The 17,749-nt window shown below is 47.3% G+C and overlaps 1 protein-coding gene across 1 annotated transcript in view; it reads left to right on the plus strand.

The window, feature by feature from the left end:
* Nucleotides 1–5,966: 5,966 nt before the first annotated feature.
* The window catches only part of LOC142582518 (methanethiol oxidase-like), a 73,685-nt gene continuing 61,902 nt past the window's right edge, over nucleotides 5,967–17,749 (plus strand). Inside the window, exon 1 of the mRNA XM_075692337.1 lies at nucleotides 5,967–6,123. Coding sequence (XP_075548452.1) covers nucleotides 6,117–6,123 — 7 coding nt within the window. The 5' untranslated portion in view covers nucleotides 5,967–6,116. The remainder of the gene's footprint in view (nucleotides 6,124–17,749) is intronic.

The following is a 17,749-nucleotide window of genomic DNA, read 5'->3' on the forward strand; positions in this document are numbered from 1 at the left end:
GTGGTTTCAGTCATTCTAACCCTGCCCTTCTAATGCATGAAGTTGCCGTAGTAGAGAGAAACTTACGAAAATTTAAGATATTAGACATTTCTGGCTGAACCACTTCTTTTTTTTCGTGTCTGCTCCTCCCAGTCCGCGTACGGTAGCGCGACAGCGCATGCGCAATACGTTGAGCCATGAACACACGAGCGAGCCCTGCACTTTCACTCGCAAGCTCACCCAGCGGCGCGAGAACAGAAAAAAAAAAAGAACAAGAAAAAAACATATTTTCTGCTCTTTGGTTGTTGGGAGTGTGGAAGCAGGAAAGAAGAGAAAGTTTGTTTCTTCCACCATGGTTGGGAGCTTGGTCGGAATTGCGTCAACAAACTTTAGAGAACACGTAGCGGTGGCGCAGTGGCGGTTCTGTTCTACTGCCGAGCACGAGGTCCCGAGTTCGAATCCCGGCCAAGGTGACCCTATTTCGATGAGGGCGAAATTAAAAAGAAAACAACGCTCGTGTACTTTGATTTACGTGCACCTCAATGAACCTGGCCATGTAGTCACAATTAATCCGAAGTCCTCTACTATATATACGGTGTCTCTCATAGCCCCAGTGTCTGTCGATTTGGGGCTTTAAAACCCACGAATCAATCAACTCTAGAAGACTGAATCTAAGCTTTTTGACATAATCACTTGCCTTGTTGGGATAATTAATGAACTGTTTAGGAGAGTCTCGAATAAATGCATATTTTTTTCGTTGGAGATTCTCCTAAACTCTTAGCTATATATAGAGGCCGAGCAGTCATGATGAAATCAAGCTGCAAGCTGCGCAAGTACTTCAAGATAAAAGAAAATTTGGTGGTTCTTCTCGAGGTAGTGGCAGCGCGTCGCTTCGAGTACCCTACATGTGGAAGGGTGTCCTGGAAAATGTCGCATCCGCCAGCTATTGGTAAGTGATGCTTCGGTGTACACAAGAATTAAAAAAAAAAGACTATTTCTCGCAGAAAACCACTAAACATTTCATACACATTTTTTTTTTTCTGCAGTCCCTACTTTTCCACTAGGTCACGCGTTGAGCGACCGCAACATTTTACCCCACGCGCCCACACAAGATTGCTCAAATAAATCCGATACTTCCGCCGCTGAGCCTGTGCGGCTGAGTGAGAGCGGTGCGGGAAAAAAAAGGAAATATTCTTCTAAATACATCTACACAATCAAACACAGTTATAAATAAATGGTTATAAAAAATATATTGAAATGAAATATTTCAGTATATCAAGCAACTCGATATATCTGAACCTGTGTATAGCGAACTTTTAAGAACATTTACGATGCATTCATTATACGCGACAAAACAAATATGCGCAAGACAGCACACTCCATGGCTATGCTAATTCTCGCAGCAGCACGTGCAAGAAACGCAGCAGCGCAGTACGACCTTTGGCTCTCTCCCCTGCTATGCGTCGCATCGCACCCTATCTGGTTACGAGCTAAAACATGCTCGGAAAACATACCCTCCCCCAAATAAATAAATAAATAAATAAATAAATAAATAAATAAATAAATAAATAAATAAGTAAGTAAAATACAGCTGTTTCGGGTAGTTTCATTGCACAGGTTGTTTTCGCTCGGAGTTCGATAGATGCAGTGTAGAGTTTGTTTGAGGCAGGTTCTCGAACCAAACCTGAACCCGAACCAAAAATCGTACCCGAACCAGGTTTCTAACCGATTCTGAACCCGAACCCGAACCGATATATTTAGAGCGCGCCTGAACCCGAACCGAACCTGAACCGAAAACAATGATAACGGTTACCGGTTCTACACGAAATGGTTCCAGGACATAGAATGAAAACACGTGCTCAATACGGAAGCGATTGTTCGAAATGATTACTTTTCAGTCAGCGCACCCCACGAGAATGTCGATATGACTCACGAGTTGCGTTATGCCCTAGAATGGGAATAGACGATATGTATGTGCCGAGTGTGTGAGTGAGTGAAAAACTTTAATAGCTCTAGATTTGCTGGTCTTCTGCGGTCTTCAGATGGCTTCGTCCATCTTCTAGCACAACGGTCGGTTGCCCTTAGTCCAGGGCTCCGCTGGATGCTGCTGCCAGTTGTGCTCGCCGAATCAGACCTTCTTGGTCGACCTGGCGATCGCTGGAGAGCACTCCCTCCCACTGCTCCGCACTTGGGTTTGGTATAACGGGTACCACGTCTATCTTTTGGCATGCCCATGTTATGTGATACAGCGTGGGTGTTTCGTGGCACCAGGGGCCGATGACTATGCGGCGACCTCATCAGAAACGCTTCTATTTCCAAACTCGGCCATTCCAGTTGTGTTCAGCGGTCGAAAAGTTGGTTCAGTTGCACCGCAGAATCGCCGTTTCTGTCGAAGCTCCCACTCCAGCCGTCAGGTCCAGCTCGCTACTGTTACTAGACAAAGCGTAAAAAACACACGTCAGGGCACAGAAAGCAGAAAAAAGAAAAAAAGAAAGAAAGACGGTGATCTCTAGAATGGAAAATAGGAGGGTCTATCTAGTTCGGTCAGCTCAGATGCTTGTAACAATAACACTTGTGGTCGCTAATGAATGTCGTCGACTTCTCAGTGCACAGTGGCATCGGCTATAGATGGCACAGGAAATTTGCTTTTGTTGCGTGCCACAGTTCGACTCACGTTTCACTTCCCCAAGCGGAGTGAAAGACTCTTCGATTTTCGCAAATCATTCCCGGGGCACAATGTGCATCATTTGGACAATTCGCATCTGCTCAGCACTCGGTCACTTTTTCTTTCCCTTCTATTGTTTATCTATAACGCGTGTGCTGACTGGTCGATGTCCTTGCTTTCACTTCGATTTCACGGCTGTGTACTATAGCAGTGGTGAGTATCTACGCCGCCATTTGTATCATGATGGGTGCCCATTTTGCATCTGCGAACCATCCCGTCTTTCTAACTGCTCAGTGTCCAGCGTTACCTTCTAGAACGCCGAAGTGAGCCAAACATTCATTAGTGTTTTCTTGTATCGTAGTTATAACTTCGGCATCATGCTACTTTAGCCTTTCCTTTACGCAGAATTAAGCCGCACCCTAATTCACCCAACGAGTCGAACTTGGCGAGCGTGCCGCAAGCAAGATATTTGCAAAAATGAGTCAAAGCAATTATTCCTGTGGTGCTTCTTTCCTTACTTTTATCCTTCGAGACAAATTTTATCCTTCTGCGAGGAACTTTCAGCTGTGCACTGCATCCTAAATATACGCTCATTTGTACAGTTGATTTGTTGACATTTTGATGCACAGAAAATAGGGTGCTTTGTTGTCTGAGTCTAGTTAGAATCATTTTACTGCAAGACTGTCGCTTCTCATCTCTGAGCGTGTGCTATACTAGTATATTAGGCTTAATAATGTCTTTTTTTCTCGCTATATTCACGACATTGTTTTTTTTTTAAGTTTGCAATGTTATATGGCTAAATTGTAGTGCACAGTTACAAAAAAAAAGAATAATTTAATTGTGACCGCGAGAATTCGTTTTTAGAAATCTGTGCGCTTATACGTTTCGGAAGACTAGTATTTTCTAATAGGCGCGTGCGAATGTTCGAAATTTTGACTAGGAATGGAGTAGTCTTCGTTCTACTATTCGCACCCGATTCGAGAATTCACTACTCGAAGTTGGCAAATATTCGTTTCGTTCGACTACTGTGAGGGACGACAGCAATTCTTGCAGTCTGCAAGCGAGAAAGAATTATGCAAACGGAGAGTCTCCCCGACGATTCTTGTTTAGCATGGTCGCGGTTGTGCAGACGATCGTGCCCCTTAAGAAACACGCAGAGGAGGTCACATGCACAACAGTTAGTAGCCGTTCAGCATGCATGCCTCGTCTTAGGCAGCATATGAATTCGCTGTTTCGACAGAGGCAAATAAATGTATTATTTCCTCAATTATATTTGGACTACTCCAACACGACGCGCGGCACTGTAGAATTACTCTTTGCTTTTTCAATTAGCACTACGCTCTTATACGTACATGCATTTGGGATGTCCTGTTCCTTGTTTTCATTACTTTCAAGACGTCGTGCACCAGATGTGATGCGGTGGTTTATGGCATACATGTATCAAACAGCGTAAACAATTCTTTTATTGCCGAATAGGCTCTTAGAAATTTTTAGTTTCACTTTCTATTTTTAGAAATGAAAAATACTTAATATATTCGGTCTTGGACGGTCATTTTTCTCGACTACTCGTATTCAACTTGATTTGAAAATTTTGCCATTCAGACACCCCGATAAATTTTTGCCTTTTATCTCTTTTGTCAGCTGTACTCAATATAGGTGAGAAGGAAAGCAAACGCGGAAAAGAGGGAGGAGGCGTCGAGGCACCACACAACGTACCGTGCACTGTTGCGACGACACTACCTAAGATGACCGTCTTTGTATGTATGGCTGCTATAGCTGTACAGTATTAAAGTTCATTCACGTTCACATAACACCATCGGTCTCTGTCTCCCAGGGAATCAATTCCTTCCGGCCCTGACAAAGCATGCGCGTGCGCCATGCGGAAAAGTCGACAGCGCTGTGCAGCATGTCGCCATAGGGCAGGATGACGTTTACTGTGCCGAACCGGTACGCGAACAGGTTCAGTGTTGGGTACCGGTTCGCGAACCTTATAAATTTTCATCTCTTCAAACCGGTACCGAACCGGGACGAAATCGGAGTGCGCTGAACCCGAATTCGAACCGAACCGCTATTTGTTTCGGTGCAACACTCTGGTCCAAAGGAATTGATTTTGCGCTGAATAACGCCATGTAAGTTTTGCACGTTCGATATAGAGCGTAATTCACGTTAAGGGGTTTTGTTAACCAGGTTTGACTGCATGTATCTTGGATGTTACATAAACCTTACACCCGCACACGCCCAGAGAGAGAGACGCGCGCCTTTAACCTCCCAGCCACCGAAGTCGAAGCTGTGTCGTCGTGAAGCCAATCTCGTTCACTTGAGAACCGTGATCAGGAAGGGAAGAGGCGACACCGCGACTCCAGGACCATGCCGGTCGCTCCCTCTCCTACAGACGTCCCAGAGCGGCCGCCAAGCCGCTCGACTAGCGAGGAGAGCGGCGGAGAACATGATTCCCCTTTCCTGTCTGCGGAGGAATGTGGCAACGCGGTATCGTCGCTACGCAATTTTACTGCACGCTTTCTACGCAATTCTGGGCAGCGTATTGGTTGGGTAGCACGGCCACCGTCAAACACTAAAGAGAAAACATGGGGTGCTTTGAAAGAAAGACGTATTAAGCTAGCACCGTGTGAGACAGCCCAACCTTAAATATCCAACACCACCCGCAGGAGAAGCAAAAGGCCACCTTTACAGCTTGATTCAACGTTATCTTCCAGCTTTGAAATAAGTTTTATTATCCTTTTCCGGTGCAATGAGACAGTTTCTTTCATTAGACATGTTCGGGTTAAGTGTGACGGTGACTACGCGTGAGCATGTACTCGCACGCAACAACATAGCTGCTCTTTTGGCGAGTACCGTCGGCGACGGTGGTCTATTTACTGTCAGGAAATACAGACGCATAATATTCAAAGTGCTGCCTTATAGGCTGAAATACCCGGGCGGGAATAGGAGCCGTGCGGTCTATGTCATGACCGAGTTTAAGGCCTCGCATGATTTTTCCTCATGTCGCGTAGAAAGATGAGATGAGAAAGATAAGTGCAGATCATGCTTGGGCAGTTTTGCCACGCCCAAGCACATTCTGCTCTCTCGAATGCGTTGTTTTATGCCACTGTGGCCTACTGCACGGAAATAACGGAACGTGAGTGCGGCTCTCTTCTCCATAGCGCGAAGCGGAAACGGCAGGACTGCCAGTGCAGCTGCCGGGCCACATCTCGTTCTTTTATCTCCCTTTCCACCCGACCTTCGTTCTCGCGCAAGAGAGAAAGGGCAACGGCCAAGCCACGTGGCTGGGCGCTATCAAACAAAGCGGCGGCGCCGCAGCTGAATTTTGCCGCGCTCTTGTGGTGGCGAACGCTGACGGCGATAGGAGCAGGCAATATTTATTCCTGTGCGCTCCCGTTAGACTCGTCAGGCGTGTGTGAGGCATTCGGACGCTGCCATCTCAAGACTTCAACAGCACCTGCACGGGAGTATTATGGCAGGTGAGATGGGTTTCCGGGCTATAGTTATTCAACTTTTCTTTGCGATGGCAAAACGTGCTGCTTTATAAACTGCTGGGCAATGTCTAGCGCAGTTAAACTTCGAGAGGTAATATATATACGTAGACTGCGAAACCCGACGTCGTCTTCGTGCTTTCCTTCGTGCTAGCGTGCCATTGTGTCGTGCATGGTGGGGTAGGCGCTAACGAACAAGATCTAGGAGCCCCGCCCCTTTTTGGCGCGAGCAGTGCGGCTATTCGGTGTGCGCACGTTCTGGGAAGTGCTCTTGCCGTGGCCTCCAGGAACGCGTTGCGAAATTTCTCGCTCTGTAGTTCTTTAGTTCATGAAGAGTTGTTCGCATGTTCTTGGCCATGTGGTAGGGTTTAGGGTGAATTAAGCGGTACGAATTCACTCGCGGTGCGCAACTTAGTCGCGTGCGCCGTTAGAGAAAGAACTGTTGCGTTAGAGTGCTGTACCTTGAACACCTGACAGCTCGAGTTAACTGAAATGCTTAGAACGAGGGTTGGAAGCGAAAGCCTTACTGCTTACGCGTCACGGCTGCACAGACATTGAGGGGGTATTCCTTTAAGCGAATGCCTTTTCCTTACTGCCGCGGCTGAGTAAAAGCTTCCTGGTATAGCCCGCGCCTTGCAGTTTGCGTGTTTTGTGCACATCGAGGTTTACGATTCGAAGCTGCAAGTAGCTCTGGAATGGGAACGTGTGATCAATGTTTCTATTTCTTCATCTGGTCTTTTCATGGTTAACTTCTACCCACATAATGGGGTGGTTGCGTCGGTTGCTACTTCGACAGCACCCTCCAGCGAGCCGCTTTCTCTTCGGTGCGCTTCCGCGGAACGTATGTACTATCTGCAGAGTAGGGTGCACGGGATGATATTCTATCAGGTGCGAAGTTCTTGTGGATGTTTTAGCAACGGATGCACCGAAACTTTCAGAGCCTTGTTAGCTTCGACTGCCTTAAATTGACAAGTAGTTAGAGTCCAGCATCACCTACCACTGATTCGTGACATTATTTCGACATCGTATGACCGCCCCCTCCGAATAGCAAAAGCTGTACGAGCCTCCTCCCGTAAACAATAATTTCACCGTGCCGCACAATGATAGCTCGCTTTGCTTCCTTGCTCGTCTTCAGCTTTCGTCTCCGACTATTTTTCTTTGTGCGACTGCCACGCAAGCGCTTGTTTGCTTGGCGTCTTTGCTTAGCAGCGCTAAGCAAACACACAAATGTGCTTCCTTAGCGCAGCTGCTGAAAGGGAACGCGGCGGCCTCCGTTTAGAATTACCGTTTACTTAGTATATGGGACTCGCTCGTGCACCATGGCGCGGTGATGCAAGTAGCTACAGCTGCACTGACTGATGACCTTAGTAGAACGCGACGCGTTGTGATGGGGCCTACACTGCACTTCAAAATTATCTATACTCTTTGGGGCTTATTTTGTCCTGTTCAATATCAACGTACCCTGTGTTGCGTGCGTTCAATTTCCTCAACACTTTAGTGCACTCGCTACTTTCCTGTCAAGGTCCAGGACTGTCACGCTGATATGCGCACGCCGTTCATGAACTAAATTACTACCGGGCGCGTAGCGTTAATAGAAATACATGCAATATGATCGTTCTCGGCGGATAAGATAAGCCCGTACAGTACAGTTTTGGTATTATACAAGTTTCCATTTTCAACGAACCACAACGGGTGCCCATTGAGCTATTCCTGTTTTTCGTACTAGGGCTTCAGCTGCATAGACTTCTTCTACCCCATCTGAAACTGTCATGTGTGCGTTGTGTATATGCGGCGCTAAATCAACCCCATCTTTCATCCCCCCCATCCCGCTCCCATGTTTAGGGTACCAAACCGGTTAAGCTAAACTGGTTAACTTCCCTGCCTTTCCTTCTCCACTTCTTCCTTCCTTCTTAGCTATTCCTTTATACATTGTGCTCCATTTGGGTTGTAGTAAAGATGCGCTTCATTGGCTTCGCTGTGTGTTGTTCGTCCGTCTTGAACGTTTCTGCGTTACATTCAGGACAGCTCTTGACCCGCCGTGGTTGCTCAGTGGCTATGGTGTTGGGTTGCAGAGCACGAGGTCGCCGGATCGAATCCCGGCCACGGCGGCCGCATTTCGGTGGGGGCGAAATGCGAAAACACCCGTATACTTAGATTTAGGTGCATGTTAAAGATCCCCAGGTGGTCAAAATTTCCGGAGTCCTCCACTACGGCGTGTCTCATAATCAGAAAGTGGTTTTGGCACGTAAAACCCCCTCATTAAATTTTCTTATTACAGCTCTTCCTGCTGAAACCAGCTTGCAAGAACCATTTTGTGGCATGGTCAACCGGGCGTACTTAGCCTATATTCACGTAGTGAGACAGTGGGTCATTATTTGACTGCAGAGGCGCGCATGTGCTCCGGGGAGGACATCTAGCAAAGGTAAATTAGAAAGCAGATGAACCCTACGCACGATTTGAAGTCTACTGCTTAAGAACATCAGCTGCTTTCTATATTTCACAGTTCTAGAGGGGATCGTGCTTTTAGGCACACCACGATGTGTCCCTGACATGCACAGCCTGATGTAGGCAAGGTTTATATGCGGCGCAAAATCAACCTTCTAACTGGATACCTTTGTCGACTGCGGGTATATTTTTGCGACTTAGTGGTAGTAAGCATAGTGTTTCGTTTCCCATAAAATAAAAAGTGGCAGCTTTGCCCGAAAGGCAAATCATGAATAGCGATAGCAAAGCATTACACTATCACAAAATATGGTTCGTAGTATTATTGGCCGGATATACATTCCACTAACCATACCCTTACTAATTAACTGAACCTGGTGTCTCGCACCCTCAGTCAAACATGATCAGGTCTCACCCAATGACAGTGAGCCCTCGTGTTCGCATCACTGGCGTGTTGCGAACACGCCAGTGACTGTTGACTGAAGTTGACTGTGAAGTGAAGTTGACTGTTGGGCTAGTTGGTCGTCCATACTTGAAGCAGTAACTTAGCGCGATAAGAACACGGAAACACGGGTCCTTGTCCGCCTTTCTTGTTTCCGTGTTTTTATCGCGCTAAGTTACTACTTCAAGACTGGCGTGCTGAACGCCGGAAGCAGGGAGCGAACGCTTTGTGCTACCGCTCGCTTCATCGCGTCTCGGAAAGTTCAGGTTATGCGACCTCAAACATCATAGGCACGTGGAAACAGCACGCATGAAGCACCGGCCGCGCTTAACCTTTGCGCCCGCCCCGCGTATTACCTCCAAGCCAGGCGCATGCACGCGCTCGCTGAACTCTCAAAAAAGCAGAGTTTACGTTCACGTAGGCTGAGTTCCTTCGCACATACACACCTGGAAATGAACGTTCCCACGAGCTTCCTACTGCGCAGTCAAGAAGTGACGCCATGCTGCTGTGTCAAGATAGAGCGATGACGAAAATGATCCCACATTGTCCCTTCAAGTAGCGGGGGGGGGGGGGGGCGGGGTCGAGAAACATGCGCACCAATTCTATCGTGCTCCGTCACCGCCATCTCGCCCCGCCTGACAAAAACTGAAGCGATTGTACGGCCACTCCGACTTTGCGTCGCACTCACGCAGCACATTGTGGAACGTTGGCGACAGCATCCCCAAGACTCTGAAGAACAAGATGGAAGGCTATCCTGGCCAAAGTGCAACAGAAGCGGTCGATGGGGCACATCTCCTTTGGAAGGGCACTTCTACAGAAGACATTCGAAGAAGGCACATTCCTCGAGGACTGATATCATTTACTTACCCGGATGGCCTCCGAGCTTGGGCTCATGGCCTGTATATTAATTCACTCCTCCTATATCGTGCATTCACTGGTGTAAAAGATGCGAGACCGACGTAGGCCCGGATGCCAGTATTGGATTTTTAAAATAGACTTTTTCACCACCATCACACCAATATAAGGCGCGCGGACAGCCATGCGCAGCCACTGCCCGCGCGCTTTGTCTCGTGGCCTTCAACACTGGGCGGACATCAAGCCGCTATACTTTGCGGCTCACCCTCGCGCGATATTATCGCACTTGGGCATTACACATATCGCTACGACGACGGCGAGAATTTCCCGGTATTGTCCATACAATTGCTAATACAATTTAAAAAAAAATGGTGTCGTGGCACAGTTGGTTGGAGCGTCAATTTCCAGAAAAGACAGTCCGATGTAGTAAAGTACTATCTTTGAATTTCTGTGCTGCCATCTAGACAACGTGATGGGTTCTTGTTGCGGGAGGAACACCGCTAGACAGGTTCGGTATTCAGTATGCTGTAAAACTCGTTGGGTTGAGTTCAGATCTTATCCTCTTTTGTATGATCTTTACTTATCACCGGAGTTTGCCCAGTTAGTACATTTTCTTTTTTCAAGTATAAGCTGTTTCTAAACAAGCGGGCTTACGGGGACATGATTTGCTCCTATGCGGAGCAGACTATACGAACTGATTATCATACATAACTAGCATGCAGAGACAGCCAGAATTACCGATTTCATGGTAGATTGATGGCACAAGTCTGGTTTCCACATAGCCTCGTCTTCCATGCACGCCGACATTCATTGGTGCGCACTGTCTGCGCCTGCAAATTTTTTCCCGCAGCGAAAGCACGTGACATCGCACAAGAGCCATCAACGGCTCGTTAAGCGAAGCGCGTTCAAAGGAAGGGCGATCATAATAGCCGGGTATTACGGCGAAAAGATGAGCCCCGACAGGAACCCGTGGGCGCCACACGTAGTTTGTTTGGGCTATCGACGTGGGTGCGCCGGCGAGCCGCAGCTCTAGGGACACAGGAGCATTGATTACTACAGTCGCTAAATTTTGGTTTGTTGCAGTCTGTTCTAATTATTCCGATTATTCCGATGTTCTCCAGAGCGCCTGCTGGCGCAACCTAACTGTTCGCTGCCTCTAGATACCCACTAGAATAACTTTCACCCTCATGCTCTTGGTTTGTGTTTGTTTCCTACAGAAATTACCGGAGGGAGCTTTTGGCCCTATTCAGTACAATTGCAAGAGCTTGGGGGCGCAACCCACCGCCCCGGTCGAATGAGGACGCTCATAACATCTATCTATATATCTATCTATATATATATATATCTATGTATGTATGTATGTATGTATGTATGTATATGTATGTATGTATATGTATGTATGTATATGTATGTATATCTATGTATGTATATATATATATATATATATCTATCTATGTATGTGTGTCTGTCTGTCTGTCTGTCTCGGTTCAGCGGCTGTGGAGAGCTCTTAGCACGAGCATAGTTCCACTAACCATGGTTTTTAAACTTGATTTATTGGAATTGTTCCAATCTGAGTGGGATGTTTGCATTCTACACAAACGATACTGTTCAGTGAAATGGTGGTGATATTGTGGCTTTCTTTAACGACGTAAGACTGCTTTATTATGAGTGAGCTTAGTGCCCGGAAATTAAAGGTTAAGCGCTCCTATACGATGAGCAAGGAGTCTGCTACAGCCTTTTTGAGCGTCGAATGAGTATTCTGCCAGAACACACTTCCCTTGCACCCTGGTGATCAGGAGACAGGCCACGACTTCTCATTAAGCGTGGGATTCGAGCGCTGTCTCGTGCGCGAGATATGCGCTGTATCCCGAGGCGTCGCCGGTGCTGTTATAGCGGCAATACGATGAGGAGCAAGCGTGTCGAAAGGAGCCTGGAACGAAATGGTTCGTGTCTTAATATTGCAATAGCAATTCTTACCACTTTAGGCGAATTTTTTTCCCTTTTTAATAGACCGAGGTGTTGCCTCGGTGCCAGCAATTATCCACTCCAGCTGAAAATTCACACAAAAGTTTATATTCAACAAAAATTAAACGCCAGCGAGGAGAGACATGGCATTAATTCACTGAGCCTCAACGTCAGCTGACTGATGTTATAACAGTCCAAGTGTAACACTGTGCACGCATCAGACAGCGCGAGGAGCAACACACAGCTCTTAAAAGCTCAACACAGTGGAAAAGAATGCTAAATGTATACAGTAGTGGTTGGGCTTTACGAAAGTTCGTTGTTTTTAAGTTTCTGATGCAAGAGGTCTGGATGACAAAGGTAGAGCAGCGACGCTCGTAGACATTCGAGGACGGCCAAGTCCTGCAGCTGTCCGGTTGTCGAAACGCCGCCCGCATCTTCCCATGGTAGAAGAGTGCAGGTCGTCGGGGAGGCGCGTTGCTCTAGGTGGAAGCCTCTGCGAGCCCGGGTACAGGAGCCCCCGTCAAGCTCTGCAGCCTTACTCGAACGGTCCCTGATTACGTCGTGCTCCGTAGACCTTAGGCCACCGGGAATGCTTCGACGCGGCTGGCCTTCTGGCCCTATACGAGCGTAAACCTCCGCACCTCAAGCCGTCTTCCTCCGGTCACACCCGCAGCCCTTGTCCCACTGTGAAATGGAGCAACCCACTTCGCCCGCCGACCTTTAGCGAGATGTACCGCTTAGATGTTAGCGGCACATATCCATTTTGGGGGATTGGCCGAGAACAGGGTAGTTAAGCATAACAATAAAATGAACTATGAAATATAAACAAAATTTGTGAATAGATATAATAGAAATCATATTCTAGTATATGATTTCCGTAGCATAGGGTAATAAACCAAAGTAAAACTGCCGTCAATCTAATCGATTTTGTAGAAATATAACGAACCCTTACGTTCTGATTTTACAATCTGACCCTGATAGCCTGTGCCTTCGATTCTCCTTCCTTTTCATCCTTTTCTCTCTACCCACCCGTAGACTTCTGGAATTGAACATATTTTTTAAGTATTCTCTTTCATTGCGCGCTCGGTACGCTCTTGCCACAATCACGCAGCGCGTCGTCGTTGTCTTCATCGCGCACAAAGCTCGCATGTTGCCATGAACTCTCATAATATTACGGACTCTTATGTGCCAAAACCACGATTTCATTATGAGGCACGCCATAGAGGTGCACTCGGGAATAATGTGGACCACCTGCTCTTCACTAACGTGCACATAAGTCTGGAACATGCGTGTTTTTCGCATTTCGCCCCCATCGCAATGCGGCCGCCGTGGCCGGAATTCTATCTTCCGACCTCGCGCTCAGCAGCCCAGCACCATACCCACTAAGCAACCACGGCGGGTCGCCGTGAACTCGCAGCGGTCCTTGATGGCGATTTCGCGCACATTATGACAGAGCTATCAACCACAAGTTATCTGCTACAAATATAGGTGATTTTGCTGTTGCAAGAACGAACAACCTGGATATGCGGCACACTAAAGTGTTCTCTTTAACAGTGAACCGCTGTGTACGTTGACTGTCATTCGATAAAATCAAAACAAAATGCAGCAATAAAAGAGCACGTGTTTCTATGGCTGTACAGAAGCCAGTGAAACATCACCGGTGTAAGTTTATAAGCCCGTAACGGAAAGATCGAGACCTTCATTCTTGTTCCTGCCGGATTAATGCACATAAAAATTTTAGAGCAATATATGCTGGTCCTTGATAATGTAGCGCCCTAAGATGTGATAATAAAGGAAACGTAGGTATTAAAAAAAAACAAAACAAACCAGGTTGACCTGCACTTCGCTACTATAGGCACTACTCGGCAGCAATATGCTTAGAGGCACAAACAACGCAAGTGGTGCAGCAGTATACGGGCAACGTATCACTAAAAGCCTGGCCTACTATGCGCCACGCAGAACTAAATTATTGCAGTACTTTCGCGAGTTTCCCAAGAGGGGCTGCGTGATCTACCAGCAATCGCGATGACAGCGAGCACGAGTGATATGCCACTAAAGCAAACTAACACAAGTACGGCACGGGAAGATCAACCTTATTAGGAGAGAAGCGGAATAGGGATATTTATAGCCGACCTTTTGCTTTCGAGCTCATTACGAGCCATATCGCATGGAGCGAACTACAGCGAACGCAAGAGCCAAGCCTGATGCAGGAACTCCCTTTGATATCTCTAGTCGATTCTCATGCGATTCCAATGAAATCATGTTTGCCTCATGGAAAATATAATGCATAATACATTATTTTAGTCAGTACCGTGCGACGAACTGTTCTTCACTGTAGGTGGGTGGATGGATGGATTAGTATAGCCGCTTGCAATTTATGGAGAGGTTATTAGAGAGTTTTAGAATAGGGGCCCCATACGTTTTGGGGCCCCAAAGAAATAGCGTCGAAGCCACTGCGCATGCGCAAGACGCAAACTCCGTTTGGGTTTTGCGTTGGGAACGCTATTTCACCGATTTAGCGGGAGCCCAAATAGCGGTCCCAAAAGCTTTGCGTCGGCAAACATGGCGGCACCCATCGAAGCGACGGCTCTAACCTAGCACAAAACTGGGTTCGATTCGCGGTAACACGTCAGGTTCGCAAGCTAGAAGTGACTGCGATTATCGCTTTCTCTCAGCTAGCGTGTGTTATGAAGATTGGCTCATTAGATGCCGCTGATTTTGAATTCGATTGTGGATTTTATGGCTCGTAGGCCTAACACGGCTAAGCTTGGCTGGTGCAGGCTAGTAAAGTTGGTTTGCTCAAAACTAAGCGCAACTAATTGTTTGCTGCTTACAGAATAACATGTAAATCGTAATTAAACGCGAATACACGCAAGTCAAAATTATTATTCCTATCATAAAATGGTATATTTTATTTATTTCTAATAGCTTTTCTTTGACGCCGTAGTGGCGCTGTCAGCGCAAGACGCTATCCGCAAACGTAAAACCCTATACTAAAGCTCTTCACTCCTACGTGCCGCAACGCTAACACCCGCAAAGCTCTTTGGGGCCCCGAACTATTGGGGCCCCTATTCTAAACCTCCCTATTATGACGGGTGTGAACAGAGCAAGGCTGATGAGACGGCGGCACATCAACTGCTTAGTTTGCGGTTGGTCACATGAGGCGCACGAAACGCTGCGTGGCGCGTCTTGCTCGGTGTTGCATTCGGACGCGATGCCACTGCTGGCAACCAGTTGTAAGAGTTCAGGAGGACTTCGGGATGAAAACTTGGGAGGTTTATTTACATTATTTACAGTGGGAGTCAATTAACAGTCTTAAACGTCATTACGGGCCGGCAGAAACTCGGACGCTGCGGCCCGTGGCAAGAAGCTCGAAAGAGAAGAATCAAGGAATGCTCTAGGAATGCTCTCGGTCTGTCTTTTAAGCCCTTCGGTGCCTCGAAGACACGTCACGTTCGGCCAATGGGAGAGCCCGCTCAAGTGACGCCATTTTCGGCCAATCGGCGAGCCCGCTCGGGTGTCGTCATTTTTGGCCAATGGTAGGCGCCCGTGCGATGGTGTCACACCCGGCGGAAAGGGTCGCTGCTTGGTCCCCAATTGTCCGAGGGCTTACTTCTCCCTGCGGTCTTGCCTTGCTGACTTGCAATGCGCCGTCACAATAGGCGGATGGGGACGACGCTGCCAGGTTTTCACAGTGCATTACAGCCGTCTTGCTTCGGGACCCACTTTACCTGCAACAGTGCCAGGCTCTCGCTTCAGTTTCGGGAAGAGTCAAGCAGTGAATAGCTCCACCTGCGGCACACGAAGTGGGGGCCGCCAACTTGTTTGCACGTGCCGCGCCTCAGGAATGTGGTATCCGTGCTTCTGCGCTCCTTAATTAGCTGTGGTGCGATTCGATGTGGTCTGGTGAACTCGAAGTAGGCTCAGGAAACGGTCTCGTATCTAACATCGGCTGTCCGAGCGCTCCATAGACTGAATGGCGAAGCAGGATTTAGTTGGAACTCGTGTCCCACGCAGCTTCAGCGTGGTATCTCAGCCTATATTTAAAAACATGACGCAATACTATTCCTCAATGCTGTAAAATTCCGTTAATCCCTTATTATATATATCCCACAATGACATGAATTCAGCATGCGATATGCTATGACGGATTATCGGATGAAGTTTATTTTTCAATATGCTACGCTTTGCGCAACACTGAAATGTGTTCCATGCGCTCCCATGTAGGTGGCGGCTGTACAGCGAAGAAAGCCTTTTCTAATCTGCAGTGTCACCTTGCAGCAGTGGTGCGAAACGATTTTCCGCGTAGCATATTTTGCTCGAGACATGTATGCACAAATGCCTTTTTAAATACAGTATTAAGCGCGCCCAGGAACTTTACTGGCGCTGACAGTGATTTCAATTGTCGGTATATATTCTGATGGCACAAAACAGGTAGCCAGTTTACCGGCTTGTTTTTCAGTCATTTGCACACTGTACACCACCATGTTTGCTTCATGCATGAGGTCAGCGGTAGTTCCCCGAAAAAGTTTCACATAGATGCCGTTTCCGCTCATGGAAAAGTCTAATTGAACCATGTATAGCGTGGATACAAATCGGCGTGAAATCGGCGTCCCTATAATAACGCAGCAAAACCTTTAGAACGCCTACGCCTGGTGGTCGATTTCACGAATCTCAAGAGTGACGCTAAATCCCACTGGCGCGGTATATTTTCACGACTGCTGGAATTTTTTTTTCTCATAGAATCGCTGATTACTAAAGGCAGAATAGTCCGAAGTAGCCCTCTGCGAATCTCGCGGTGAAATCGCAGGCGCAGTACTAGCTTGAAGTAAAGAAATTCAAAAGTATTCGCGCGTGTTTAGGCCGTTGTTGGACAAAAAAAAATTTGTGGAAGACTCGCTATAAGATGGGCCTCTGCATCTTCTAGCATATAATTTACTGCTTGCATACTCGTAATCTAGTTCCGCACAAACGATGTGGGAATTTATAATGTTCAGTGTGCTGCGACATAGCAACATTTCTTCCATTTTTTAAACGCTTCTCAAGCCTCTGTTTGCCTTAAAGATCAATGCACAGGAAGGCACACTGATCAAAATATACATAGTAAACTTGTTGCTATTCCGAAAGTTTTGTTTACGAGTCAAGCTGAGTTAATGCTCCGCGTGTCTTCGTGGACATCAGCAGCGCGCGTGTTGCAGCAACATGAGATCGCTCAGGTCTCTCCTCAAATCCACGTAAATTTAACATGAGAGAGAGAGAGAGAGAGAGAGAGAGAGAGAGAGAGAGAACTGCTTTAAAGCTAACTGAAAAGATGGCAAGGCTAAACAAGATTGCGTCTGGTTTGCCACCCTGACGGGTAAGAGGAAAATATGTTCCACGTGCTCGTGAGGAACTGCGCATCTTGGCAAAGCCTGAGTGACAGGGGGCCCGGGCTGCGCAGCAAGCACGCCCCTCGGACCGAAAGTGGTAAACAATATGTTGCGGACTAAGCTCGACCACGACGTCAGAGACCTGAATCACGATGGTTATCACTACGGTTTCACGCGAGGTGGTCCATTGTCCAGAGCTGTGGCACATGCATCGAGCTTTCGCAGTCAGCAGCTAGATAGCAGCTAGATTGGCTTGTTTTATCGCGTTTATTTTTTTTTTGCAACTTGCGCACCAGACAGAAATCCAGGACAGTTGTTTGCTTGGGGCAGGGTGACATGCTGCGCGAACATTCCTATAGTGAAGAGTTACGCGATAAACGTAGTGAAGGCGGGCTCTTTATTCGCTTCATCTCTGCTTGTGTTGCCACCTGTAGCCTAAATCGAGAACCTCGTCTCGCGAGGGCTTTATGGTGATTAAAGGTTTGCTTGGGCGGACGGCTCATTGGCATGGGAGTGTAAAAGAGCGGATAATTTACGAGTC

Source organism: Dermacentor variabilis, chromosome 5 (genome assembly GCF_050947875.1).
Source record: "Dermacentor variabilis isolate Ectoservices chromosome 5, ASM5094787v1, whole genome shotgun sequence".
NCBI lineage: Eukaryota > Metazoa > Arthropoda > Arachnida > Ixodida > Ixodidae > Dermacentor > Dermacentor variabilis.